Source organism: Cyprinodon variegatus, unplaced genomic scaffold (assembly GCF_000732505.1).
Source record: "Cyprinodon variegatus isolate N-32 unplaced genomic scaffold, C_variegatus-1.0 Scaffold815, whole genome shotgun sequence".
Classification (NCBI taxonomy): Eukaryota; Metazoa; Chordata; class Actinopteri; order Cyprinodontiformes; family Cyprinodontidae; genus Cyprinodon; species Cyprinodon variegatus.
In genome coordinates this window covers 256886-270465 of record NW_015151268.1, presented here as the reverse complement: position 1 = coordinate 270465, position 13580 = coordinate 256886, and the positions used below count along the sequence as shown (strand labels likewise).

At 40.7% G+C, this 13580-nt stretch overlaps 3 protein-coding genes across 4 annotated transcripts in view; 1 reads left to right on the top strand and 2 right to left on the bottom strand.

The window, feature by feature from the left end:
* The window catches only part of LOC107098841 (WAS/WASL-interacting protein family member 2-like), a 21431-nt gene extending 19223 nt beyond the window's left edge, over positions 1–2208 (bottom strand). The window contains exon 1 of one of the 2 annotated variants that reach the window (XM_015396700.1): positions 1764–2208. The gene's annotated coding sequence lies outside the window, so the exon portion shown is untranslated. The remainder of the gene's footprint in view (positions 1–1763) is intronic. The other variant, XM_015396699.1, reaches the window with a different exon arrangement.
* Positions 2209–5217: 3009 nt separating this feature from the next.
* On the top strand, positions 5218–6330 carry mrpl21 (mitochondrial ribosomal protein L21). The gene has a single exon (XM_015396694.1). It carries the CDS (start codon positions 5234–5236, stop codon positions 5819–5821), a length of 588 nt encoding a protein of 195 aa, XP_015252180.1. The 5' UTR covers positions 5218–5233; the 3' UTR covers positions 5822–6330.
* Positions 6331–8498: 2168 nt separating this feature from the next.
* Positions 8499–11316, bottom strand: LOC107098832 (chromosome unknown open reading frame, human C6orf120). Its single transcript, XM_015396689.1, has 2 exons — positions 11174–11316; positions 8499–9594 (listed from the first exon to the last, which is right to left on the bottom strand). Exon 2 carries the CDS (start codon positions 9561–9563, stop codon positions 9009–9011), a length of 555 nt encoding a protein of 184 aa, XP_015252175.1. The 5' UTR covers positions 9564–9594; positions 11174–11316; the 3' UTR covers positions 8499–9008.
* Between the last annotated feature and the right edge of the window lie 2264 nt (positions 11317–13580).

Below are 13580 nucleotides of genomic sequence, written 5' to 3'. Positions count from 1 at the left end.
CTGAGGAGCAGCTCTGAGGAGCAGCTCTGAGGAGCAGCTCTGAGGATCGTGAGGAGCAGCTCTGAGGAGCGTGAGGGGCAGCTCTGAGGACCTGTTTAACCAAACATGACTGACCTCAGTGGAAATCAATGTTTCTACCTAAGGTTGGATTAACTGAAGCCATTTATCACTGACTGAACAGAAACAGCATAAAACTCCCTAATGTGAGCACCGTTAGCACTCAGTGGTTTACAGGCTCTACATTAACCAGCAGCCGTTCTGTGCACGCTGCTCTAAATATGTCCATTTAGCAATCAAAACTATTCTGCAGAGTAATAACACAATGTGTGTGAGGTCACTGGATCTCCCCAAACCAGTTTAGCATCCAGGCCGACTACTGGATCATGCAGGCGGCCTGTGGCCCCTCCCTCCCTCACTGGCTCGCTCTGAGCCTAGCCATGGGGTTTCTTCAGAGAGCCGCCAAAGGAATCTCACCAGTCAAGTTATGTAGTCAGTCTGAGGAGAGGTGGAGACGGAAAAGCACACCACTGGGGTTTAAGAGTTTAACCCCCTCTCAGATGGGCTCTTCATTGAACACCCTTTAGGGATGGAGACCTGCTTCCTCCCTTCCCAAAGTCTCTACTCTCTGGTTCCTGATTACTTCTGAATAAGACTCAAGAATAACAAGAAGAAAATCCCTGTAGTGAGGCACAGCTCACTAAAACCACATAGCAGGGCAACAAAACAGATAAGGAGTCAAATAAATTCAGTAACTGGAAAAAACGGTGATTCAAGCCTCCCTTGCTCTGATCAACGTCCAACCAGGACGTCCCTAATTGGGGCCGCAATATAGGTTAGGGATTAGCTGCATTTATCTAGTTACATAAAGGCAGAAACTGGACACGATATATGGAAACAAACAACCTAACATTTAGGCACGTTATCTTATTCATTAAAGTAAATAATGGCTCCTCACACCACCTGAGTGATACTGGATGGATGGACAGGGGAGGAAGTAGGATTCCTCTGTGGTCGAGGAAATAAAACCTGCTGCAGGGTTACATCATGGTTAAAGCAGGCAGAAACTGTCGGATCAGATTCCTCAACTTCAGCTTTTAGATGAAACAGAAATCAGAGGACTCATCCAGCTTTATGCACTCTATACGTTTAGATTGCCTTCCAGTCAATGAGTCGATGCAATCAACTGGTTTTCCTTTAAGTAGAAAACTTTGAATCAATCTGACTGGATGATCTGGTGAATTGTAAAGTGCCTTTAGATGACATGTGTTGTGAATTGGTGCTATAGAAATAAACTGAACCTTACAGGAAGAGAGCAGTAAAACCAGAACCAGGGATCACAAAGTCATTACATTTGGTTCAATGACTGGCTGCAGACCCATAAAGTTCATAAATAAAAAATAAGACAGCTGAACTTTAATGTTAGTAACAATCACTGTGAAGCCAAAAATGACGAGTTTTGATTGTTAGTTTGAACAATAATTTGGGCATAGTGGTATCAGACTGCTGTAACCTGACATCTGTCATCTGATACAACAACTTGCTATTTCAACACACTGTTCTGGTTTAGTTGGTAAACAACCTCCCTGGACTACATCCACCATTTTCTACTGTTTACCAGAATGAATAAAACATCTCCAGGCAGGCAGACAGGTGAAAAATGTTACATAAAGTTTAGTCAGGCTGGGACAGGTTGGATAGCCGCTCCCAGACCTAGGAACAGCTTACCTGGAGATAGCTAGCCGGAGTTAGCTTCAGGTACTCACCGGGGTTCTAGCAGCAGCTCTGGGTCGGCCCAACAACATGAATGAAGGTCCAGGTATGGAAGTTCCTCGAAAAAGTTTGACCAAAACCTCCCAGAGGACAACAGCTCATGTAGGGATGGTAGGAAGTAGCAGCGGTGAAGCTAGAGAGGCTAGCGTTAGCCTGCTAGTGGCGCGCGAGCCCCGCGGCTAGCCGCAGTTGGACGTTGGCTCGGAGCTGTTTACCCCGAACCTGTCAGTGTCAGCCCGGTCCGGTTACAGCCTCGCTCCGAACACAGCCTGTCTACCAGCAGCAGCTCTGCGGCTGTTTATTAAAGCAGCGAAACGCTAAATGGAGCGAGTTTCAGGGCCTCTGTTAACCACAGCGGAGCTTCCCTTCACTGCTGACCTACAGGCAGAGCCATCCTGTCCGCTGCTGCCTGTTTATCGCTGCCTGCTCTCCAACCCGGAAATGGGCTGAACTGCAAAATGGAGGATTTTCTGCCCCGCTGAACACCGAGCGATAAATGAGCTGATTTCACCCAGAGATAGACACTGGAATAGCCTGTTAGAGGGTTTTAGTTAAATAGATGATTTAATCTGACAAACCCGTTAATACCAATAAACCCCAAACAGAACATCTGGAATGAGCAACATTACTCTATACTGAGATATTACAAAGATATATTTCCCACTAAATATAAGAAAACATTCTAATGGTACCTTTTTTATAAAATCAAATTATAATATTACTTAATTTACTGTAGCTAATTGATAGAAATGTAATGGATAAAAACAGCTTTGTTAAAAATCATCCCTCTGTCATCCATCCATCCATCCACTCACCATCCATCCATCCATCCATCCATCGTGCTGTTTATCTTTAGGGTCCCTGCTGTCTGCAGCAGTTCTGGTAAAGTGCAGAGAGGATCCAGGACAGGTCAGCAGTCCATCTCAAAGCAACACAGACAAACAACTAGGATCATAAATGACCATTCACTCGAACTCCTGAGCTAGAAATACTTATTGGCAAATAACGACATGCAGATTAAAGGTTAGGGTTGCTGCTTCAGGTGTGTTCATACATGAAAAAACCCCATCTGTTTATTGGTGCTGCTTGAAATGAAATATTGAAAAATGTAACATTTCTCTGGGATATGTGTCAAAGGTTTTAATGGAAAACACATTTTAATGGAAAAAACATATGAAATATGGGCAGTAGTGCAAATTATAGAATTTAAGTTTGTCGTTCTAACTGCTGTGCTGTTTGGTGGATATTCTTTTGATTCTGCAGCACTGTAGAGGCTCCAGAGTTTGGGGACGGGGTGGGAGAGTTAAGGCTGAGACCTGAATGTGTCCAAAGATGGACCACAGCACCACAGGATGAGATTCCAGCTTCCTTCTGCTACATGCTGATATTCACCTGCAGGACACTAAAAAGATGTGTGTCAGTGTATGAGTGAGGCTGCTTGGATGAGGTTTTAAAGCCTGCTTAAGGTCAGAGTGGTTCTGTATGAATTCAGACCTTTTAGATCATAAGAGTGGGCCGGTTTGTTTTAAATCCTGCTTTAAATCAAACAGCATCTCTATAAAACTTGTCAGCAGAAAGATGCAGGAAGAGCTCTAACATGTTCTGGTGGATGGATGGTGATGGTGACTCTGGAGTTCAAAAAGCAAAGTGGGACCTATAGATAATAGATCATTTGGAGAATAAACAGGTTTGCTCAAAACAATATAAGTCATGAAAAAAAGACATGAGAATGTGTCCGTCATCTTCTGCGTGTGAGTAGAAAGTAGTCATCTAAAAATTACTCAATTAGGAGAATAAAGGTCTAAATAAAGGTAAAGGAAAAACGGCTACTCAACATCAAATTAAGTGTTTATTTCATATTACCCAACAGAAAATTATCTGCAACTTCTGCATTTTAAAAGTATGAAATAAATTAACAAAATGAAAATCAATAACATGAGTTATTGATTCAATAACACAAAAAGGTAATGCATGTTGGGAGGAAAAATAACTTTTATCTAGAATATGTACTGTATTTTTTTTTTAATTCCCCTGATCTCAAAAGCTCCAATTAACTGTCATTGGCAGAATAAAAACACATTTTCCTGAAGTAGGAGCAGCAATACTCTCACAGCAATATCACCTATGTAAAACTAAAAAGTACAATAAAGTAAAACTACGCTAAATGTGTTTTTCTCAAAAAGTTAATTAAATAATGTAACAGAGAGTGAGGTTCAAGACAGGGGCAAACAGGGGCCCGTAATACTGATCCGGGCCCCTGTACTGAATACATGACTAAAGATGATATGCACTGATAGCTCAGTTGGACGCATTTCACTTTTTTCCTTACAATTCCGTTTTTATTGTGATTTAAAAATTAAGGTGATATCTTCAGTCAGATTGAGATAAGGTGAGTGGGATCCTAGTGATTAGTGTGGAATCCTGAGGTTCTGAGTTGGAGCCCTACTCCCACAGACTGCCACTCTGGGACTCTGAGCAAAGACCCTTAACCCCACACTGCTCCCCGGGTGCCGCAACCCTAACCCCAAGGGAAAGGGTTAAATGCAGAGTGAATTTTGTTGCTCTGCACTTGTGACAGTGTATTGACAATAAAAAGCTGTAAAAAACAATGATAGAATCAGTTTCCATCAGCTAAAAGTTATTTAGCAGATTTATCTTTTTCAGTTTTACTTAGGTTCTAATTTGTTCTTAAGTTCTAATCTGATTTGATTAAAACTGTCCATTTACATTTAAAATAATAATTAAAATATAATATTTCTGAATTATGAATTTACATTGGCCTATTGTTACAAAGAATATATCATTTATGAGTTATGTATATGTTAAAGTATAAACTATTTCCCTGTTTTTGTGCTTTTCGACGTGATTTAATTTTTTTGGATTCAAATCCAGTAAAATATTGGTGTAACTTTTGACCCTGACAGAAAATAAAGAGTAAAGAAATTGAAAAATGGCAAAAGAGGTGGAATAAAGATCAGAAAGGAAGAGGATTATATAATGTACAATAATCAGTATAAAATAGAATCATTAATGAGAGAAACAGAAGGGAAGATCAGATTAGGAGAGAGTCATACCTATTTAAATGACAATTTATATTTAATAGGGAGGGAAAATAATGGTAAATGTGAAGGATGTGGAGAAAAAGAAAATGTAGAACACGTACTGATGAACTGTTAAACTTATGAACATGAAAGGGAGAAATGAAGAAGGATTATTGGAAGGACAGGATATAAAGGATATTCACAGATTAATGAAAGCTTTATTTATTTATCTACAGAATACAAAATAAAAATTAAAAAAAAGGATTTGATATAAAGTAATGTTGCTACACACTCATGTACAGTAGGTGGCGATGTGCACCTTGGTTGCGATCCGCCATAATAGAAAAGAAGAAGAAGAAGGAGCAGGTTTGTTTGTGCTGGACCGCGCATGCGCAGTGAGTGCAGGTTTACTTCCTGTCAAGATGGCGGCGAGCAGAGGCCTGGCTGCCCTGTGGAGGACATGCAGCGGTAGGTCTCAGCTGTTCCCCGGCCTGCCCGTCTGCGCCGCCCGCACACAGAGCTCTGTGAGCGGCCACCTGCTGCCCCGGACCTCCCTCTCCAGGCCTCCGTGGTCGGAGCAAAGCTGCGCGGTTTCAGCGGAGGAGGAGCGGAGCAGACACGCCGCCGTGGTGAGCGCCGTCAACCAGCGGATCCAGAAGCAGGACTTCGGCAGGCTGTTTGCTGTGGTTCACCTGGCCGGCCGCCAGTGGAAGGTGACCAACGAGGACCTGATCCTGATCGAGAACCACATCGAGGCGGACTGCGGGGAGCGGATCATCCTGGAGAAGGTGCTGCTGGTCGGGGCGGAGGACTTCTCGCTGGTCGGCAGGCCTCTCCTGGGGAAGGAGCTGGTGAGGGTCAGAGCCACGGTGATCGAGAAGACCCAATCCTGGCCCAAAGTGCACATGGTGTTCTGGAAACGGCACCGCTTCCAGCGGAAGAGGATCATCGTTCAGCCGCAGACGGTGCTGAGGATCAACAGCATCGAGCTGAACCCCCAGCTGTCCTGATCCACTGACTCTGAACCTGCAGCTCCTCCGGGTTCCTCCCAGGAACCAGCTGAGATGATGGAGCTGCTGATCATCTGATCCATTAAAGTTTCCCTTTGCAATCAGGAATCTGCTCCTTTCTAAGGTCAAACTAACATCAGCACCATGATTAGGAGCTGGAACCTGAATGATCATTAAAATAAAAAAAAACTTTGTTAACCTCACTTTGGAGAAATGTACCTCTGTAATTAACCCATCCCATTAGGGAGCAGTGGGCTGCCACTGTGGGGCTTCCGGGGAGCAGTTTGGGGTGAAGAGTAGTGTTGCACTGATGCCATTTTTGGCCCCGATACCATCTGTTTAAAATTGATGTGTGTAAATATGAAGAACTGCAGACTACTTGGATATAAATAAATGCCATCTTGGTTTTGTCAAGCTACTGCCTACCTTTGTGAAGCAGGACAAATACAAAGTTAATCCAGTAGAACTTTCTATTGCCTACCTGGAATGGGTGACAATAGTTGACTAAACTTTTGGCTCTAAAAATGGTATCAGTGCCCTATTTGTTGGATACCACCGTTTTAGAGCTGGATCGGTGCAACACTAGTTAAGGGTCTTGCTCAGGGACCCAGAGTGGCAGTGGGTTTTAAACTCTCAGCCTCAGGATTCCAAGCTCTACACCCTAACCAGGCCATAGTGATGTTTATGAGGCATCTTGAAGCCAAACTACTGATACTGTCTGATAGAATACTGACACCTGCTGGACATTTAAATGCACTACAGGCAGCTGATTGGACTAAACTGAATTAAATTCATAACCTAGAACAATGATATGGTTTAAATTATTGTAGGTCACATTGTTATTTCATATCTATGTTTAAATAGAATAAATATCTTTATTTTTAGATGCAGCCAATAAATAATGTAAACATATAATGTGAAAATTTAGGGGGAAATGTGAATGAAGATGCTGGTGGACGAGGATTTTAGGTCATAATTTAAAAAGGGTAAATAAAATGAGTCAATTTAAAATGATCTAATTCAGAAAAGTTTAGTGATAGGAAAAGCAATAAAAATGATTAACATTAAAACAACTGAAACGTTCCTATTCTTTTTAGGCTGCTGCAAAATTGTTGATTGTTTTAATGATAAACTGCAAGAGATTACATTTTTTTTAGCAGATGCATCATGTTGACAGGTTTTTAAACGGCATTTAGTGAGTCAGTTAGTTAGAAACACCTCCTGTATCGGTCACATGACTGTCTGGAAATGACACACGCACCGATGCAGAGTTTTGCTCTATGGACTCTACACATGCACCCATGCATCAGGGTTAATGGACCCATCACTAGTCTGGGGTTAAGAGTTTTACTCAGGAACCCAGAGTGGCAGCCTGTGGGGATTAAACAGAGTACTTGCAACCTTTTCAGAGAACAATCGCACTGCTCTAACCCACTACGCCATAACTCCACCTTTTTTATATGTATATTATTGGCCTCTTTTTAACTATTCAATTATACTTTATGATTTCCACCAAAATATAAAAAAAAGAAAATTCAAGCATTTTACATCTTTAACTCTAAGACAGCAGATCAGGTGAAAAACATCCTTTATTGAAGAGAAAATTAAACTGAAAACTAAAGTCCTGAAAAAATATTTCTATACAAAACATTCAAAGACAAAAGATGTGAAACAGCTTTTATTTTGAAAGCAGCTAGCTGAGCCTTCTAGAAAAAGATCCACAGCATTGAAGACTCATTTTAAGGCACTGTTGAACTTTTCTGCTCAGTGGCGACACGTTTGACTGGAGGAGAAATAAAAGCGGTTTGTCCAACAGGTAAAAAAACGATGGATTAAAAACTTCATTTAGCAAACGTTAAATGTCCTCTGGAGCCTAAAAACCAACAACCAGCAGAAGATGATCCTGGTTGGGCAAATTAACCAGCCTTTAATCAGATTTAACTTTCCTGGTGTTCATCTGTTATGTTGTTACAGAGGTGTTTATACAGTTAAATTATCTAAACACTAGATGATAATACTGCTTCATCAGCTCTCTGGGCATTAAACCAACTTAAAATCATCCTTTAACTGATTCCAGGCTCCGCTGCTCTCCTCCTGCCTTCACCTCTAAACTACCTGCTGCTGCTGGATCAGGATTCAGCTGGTTCCTCGTATCCACAGGATGCATGTCTTTTTTCCTCTGGCTTAATGGAGCATCCCGAGTTCTGACCCACCCCCACCTATTGCTGCTAACTGCCAATCAGCTGGCTTAAAAGGCTTCTAGACGTTTCCTTCCCACTTGGAAGAAGAAATTAGTCTGAACTGAAATATTTAGCTTTAAACAGATGTTAAAGTTTAAAAAAGGAGCTCTAATGTGTTCGAACTACAGCTGGTTAGTTTATGATGAACATGTCAGACTGAAAAAAAAAAAATCTAAATCAAAAGTAATTTTTTCAAAAAAGAAGTGCATTTGTTCCTGGATTGATGTAAAAGAAACACTTTGCCAATGGAACAAGACAATTTATATTTAAAATAAGAAAACGCATTTGCTTGAAAGTCTGATTTCAAGTGCATTTTATCTAATTATCTTAACAGTAAAAATACTTATTCCATTGGTAAACTCTCTCATTTACTTACTGAAATGAAGGGTAAATACACTTAATTTAAGACATTTTAACTTATTTTTAGATCCATTTTCCAGTGCTTAACCAATAAACGAGGTTCTTCCTGTAGCCAATAAGCACTTTATCCTGAAACTATTGCAATATTTATTTAATATTCAGTAGGTACATTTTTTTTAAAGGAGAAAATAAAATTAGTGGCTTATATTCTAGGTTTTAGTTTGTGTGACTCTTATGTGCTGTTCTCAGCCTACAACCAGATGTCTTTAAATCAGCCCAGAAAGTGACGAATGAAAACATTTCACCAACCCTAAAGGAACCAAAGCCATGAGTGATCCCCCCTGATCTTTGCTCTTTTCTCCAGACGCAGACAGAGGTCAGACATTACAGCAAAATCTCCCACAAAGCCACAGTTTAACAGGGATTCTAGAACCAGCTGGTGACGTGTGAACGTTTGATTTCAGATCAGAAAGGCATTTTAACTGAATCACTACAACTTTTCATTCAAACAGACACAAAGGAAATGAACATTTGTTTCAGACGGAGTCAAAGCGTCTCCCTGCATCGTAGCAGCAGTGAGGTGGCCTTCAAAACAAAATTTCAAGTATTATCTTCAGAAGTCCGATCAGAATGGTCCAAAAGATGGACTCCTCCTCCTGAAAGTCGTCTCCTGCCTGGGCAGATTTCTTTTCGGCGTGTCCACCCTCTGATGAGTAGGAGCCGCTCTCAAACGGGTCCTGGGGAACCGCCTGGTCATAAAACACTCGGATCTCAAACTCGCTCTCCTTGTACGACGGGTGGCCGTAAATTCCGATTCCCACGGGCCGTTTGAAGTCTCCGGGCACCACCACCACGTCGTGGCCGCACGTGACCGACTGCAGCTTGTAGGTGTCGAAGTTGGGATGGAGCGTTTTATCGGAGACGTACAGATCGGCGTCGCCTTTGAGGCTCTGCATGTGCAGGATGATTTTCCCGTCGTGGTTGAGGCGCAGGTAGCTGTAGTTTCCGGCCCCGATGTGACCCTGGACCACATGGAGCAGCACCCATTCGTCCGGGATGCCGTCATCCTCTCCGAAGCTCAGGAAGCCTCTGGCCTGTGACAGCAAGAGGCTGAGGAGCAGCGCGGCGCGGCCCAGCGTCATGGTGAGGGCATCGGTCAGTCTGTCAGACAGCCTGAAAAACAGGAATCAGCTGATCATCCTCAGGAAATAAAGCCTAATTAAACACAGCGGTGTGAAGGTTCATCTCCTCTGATCACAGCTAACAGTTAGCGACCAATCCAGCAGAATTCATTCAGAACAGCTGCTCAACATCTGGAGGCATCCTTAGCAGCACTTTACACAATGAAACCTTTACTGGTTTATGTTTTTAAATGTAAATTAATAGCCAATTGAACAGTTTCCTAAATAAATTACACACAGTGCTCTATAAAAATGTTTAACAGATTAAAAGTCACAGTTTAGTATCATGTATTTACTTCCCCCCCCCCCAAAGGTCCTTAAAGAGGAAAAGTTTTAGGAGTGAATTCAGTTTGTCTTTCAATGAATACAGAAAAATAGGTATTTAATCCTAATCGTAAATAAGTATTCTCTCCTTTAAACTACAGTCCTATCAGTGAAAGAAAAGTGAAATGGTGCTCAAAGATGACCCTGCACATTTAGAGGATGTTTGGCCCAACCTGCTGCTGTGAAGCAGGATTCTCCACCATGAACATGATCAAAAATAAATCTGGATCCAGGCTCAAAATGAGCACCAGGGCAGCCTAAAGCCCACTGCTCTCATTAAGACAGAAAAAAAGATTCAGGTGTTTTATAAAATATGTGAATCAGGAAATTGTCTATATACCAAACTGAACGACTGTTGTTCTCTACTTAAAAAACCCTACAGATTTGAACATTTTTAAATTTGTTTTTATTTAAAAAGTCAATGTATAACATGGATGTATAAACACCTAATTTTATTTCTGTGTTAAATTCTGTTTAAAGTAACAGATTATAATAAAAAATGTCTCTGGACCTTTACTGTTGATGTTTAATTGCTATAGAGGTTTCTCTGCTTTAGCACAGCTGATTTTCACTGGTCTCTGGTTAAGACGCTTTTGCTGAACTGCAATCATCAGAATCAGCTGTGCTAAACCGGAGAAACCACTAATACCTGCAGGGTGGCCCTTGAGGGCCCACTATGGGCATCTGGGTCAGACTAAAAGGTTAAAGTCCTCTCTTTTCATCGTTACCCAGCAGTGAAGGCAGGGTTATAAATAACCTGCCGTTTCCCGTCCGTCTGCTCCGACCTTTGATCCATTAATAAACGATACTTCACACGTTGAAATATAAAGAAAAAAACTCACTTTAAATTGTAGTCCAGCACAGAGCTGACATTCACCCTGCTGGTTTGGTTAGCTTAATAAAATAGCCTTTAAAATCAAACAAAAGCAGATATCTTGTTTCCTTGCTTTGTTTGAACTTTAAGCTAATTTGTCGTTAGCTATTAGCAGCGGAGCAGTGCAGCTTTAAAACTGCATACCTAAAAGTACTTATACTCAATAATACTGCAGTTTTTCCTTGTCTTATGTGAGAAGAATCGCTTTACTATTAGCAAACAGTTAGCATTGTGCTAACAGCAGTTAGTGTGCTAACGAAGCCGCTCTCACCGTTGCTCCCATTTTGTTTAAAACAGGTTTTAAAAGACGCTTCAAGGATCAGATTTTACATTTCAGATGAATTATCAAACCATTTAACAGGTTAATACTCACACAGCTGTCGTATCCTGGCCAACATCTTCCAGTTAGCATAGCTAACATAACAGCAAGTTCACTTCTTCACTTCCTTCCACCCGAACAGCGGCCTTCTACCGCCACCTACCGGCCGCCGCTGGAAGCACACTCTCAGACGGTTTTCTAATGCTACTGACTGGGTGTTGGCGTCATCTGAAGGTCAAAAGCACATTTCATAACTTATAAAAATTTAAACCCAATCTTCACTTATTAAAAACCTTTTTTAAAATATTTTTTCCACACCGAATTACTGAGTGGCTCTCTAATCTTTATCGCTTTTTTATTCTAGACAGGGCCAATGGGGTCCAGTGCCCCTGTAGATCATGTCCTGGCCCCTGTTATGGCCAATGTACTGAAGACATAATACTTAAAAAAAATTTTTAATGATATGCGCTGGAAAAGACATGGTTTCTGATAGGTCCTTTGGATCCGTTTCACTTTTTTCTTTACAAAGTCTGTTTTACTAATTATTTACAACCAATAAACTTCAGTGGTGTTGAGATATGATCCCAGTTTTCATCTGCTAAATGTTTTTTTCCAAAACAAATTGAAAAAAAAAGAAAAAAAAAACTTTAAATGTATTAGTTTTTCTTGAGTTCTAATTCAGATTTTATGGAAAACTGTGATTTTAACTTAAATTAAGTGAAAAACGTAAAATTCCAAAATTATGAATGTATATTGACCTAATAAGAAATAGATTTTTTATTAAACCTAATTGAATAGAAATATGACTTTAGGCAGCTATCTTAATATATGTGAATCCCTTGCCCTGTTTTTTACTTCATATTTTTCTGTGCCCCCATGAAAACACACTGGCCCCCTCCTACATTTGTTCTAGAACCGCCACTGAAGCAACTTAGATTGTGTCAGTGATCCCTCTGAACTTATATAAAGAAAATATGAAACATATAGATATTTTTTTAATGGAATTACACCCCACCTACATTCTATTGATTTGACCTTAAATTATTGAGATAAAGTGTTTAATGCTTTGGTTTTGAAATTAATTACAGTTAGGACAAACACGTAGGATGACCTTATGTAAACATATCACCAGAATGATTGACAAATAGGACGACCACTTATTTAGATGATCCACCCCAAAATAGAAAATCCTCCACTATACTTTAAATTAATTTAAAAAAAGGGAAACTCATTCCTTCTTTTGATATCCACCCTTACTGAAAGCATAATGTTAAGCCACACCTATAAGCCGACCTTGAGGAAATGATGTACAGCATTCCATCCAGAAGTTAGGGGAGATCAGAGGAGGTGACTGCAGCTGGTTTCACAGCTTCCAAAAAGGTGGTTCAAAGTAGACGTTCTAAATGAAATGTTTGCATTTGGTAGGAAATCAAGGTTTCAGGTTCTGGAGGAACAGAACACAATCCTAACAAAGAGGTTCTAGAGTCAGATTTCTACCAGGAAATCAAAACTAGAAGTTTCCGTGATCAGCAGGAGGTGCTCCATCATTTCCTGCATCAGAACATCTAGTAAACCAGAACCAGCTCACACCCAGATCCTCATCAGGGGAAACCTCACACTGCACTGAAAGTGTTTTTGTTTTCTGTTCCTTTCCAGATTCTGGGACCTTGATTTCCAATTAAAGCAATATTTACTTACAACTCTGGACCAAAGAGCTGCTGTGAGGTCTTTTCCTCATTTGAAGCATCAAATATTGTCTCTGGTTCAGAAAAGTTGACGGGGAAACCGTTGCACCTGTAACCCGTGTTGGATCGGTCTCCAGTGTCTGCCTTCTCCTGTTGGCGCTCCCCTTAAAGCTGCTGATTCTGCACCTCTTTCTAATGCATGTTTTTCTTCCACTCTACTTTCTGCAAACATGTTTAGATGCAGCTCTCTGAACTACTAATAAACTTCTTGCAGAGAGTCTTCTGGACACTCAGCAGTTCTCTCTACGAGTGTTTAGCCCTCTGACCCCAAAATAGAACATTTAATGGCTCATAAATCCTTTGCAGAGGTTTGAAGTCGATTTAGATGAGAAATCATGATTTTTTCCAACACCTAACTTTTCCATAACCCTCTTATTTTGAGACCCATTTAGAATTCTATTATCTGTAAACTAAAATGATTATTTTATCTTGAAATGAGTAATTAATAAACAAATATTTTAATATTTACTTTCTAATAGCTCTAACCAGTAGGGGATGGCTACCTCTGTTTTTTTTTTTTTTTTTTTTTTTTTTTGAAGTATGCAAAACCTAATTATTATATTCTATTAACCTAAAGCACTATGCATGGTCTGGTTGTTCCATGTCAGGTATGGTGGTCATTAGCCTTGACCAAGGCACCTCACAGTGAAATGCAGTCAGTCCCTGGACTGGCATGGCTACCACTGCCCCCACACAGTTAGCATGGCTACCACTGC

Excerpts from the sequence above, each read along its gene's own strand:
- LOC107098832 (XM_015396689.1), bottom strand. The coding sequence starts at position 9,563 with ATGACGCTGGGCCGCGCCGCGCTGCTCCTCAGCCTCTTGCTGTCACAG.
- mrpl21 (XM_015396694.1), top strand. The coding sequence starts at position 5,234 with ATGGCGGCGAGCAGAGGCCTGGCTGCCCTGTGGAGGACATGCAGCGGT.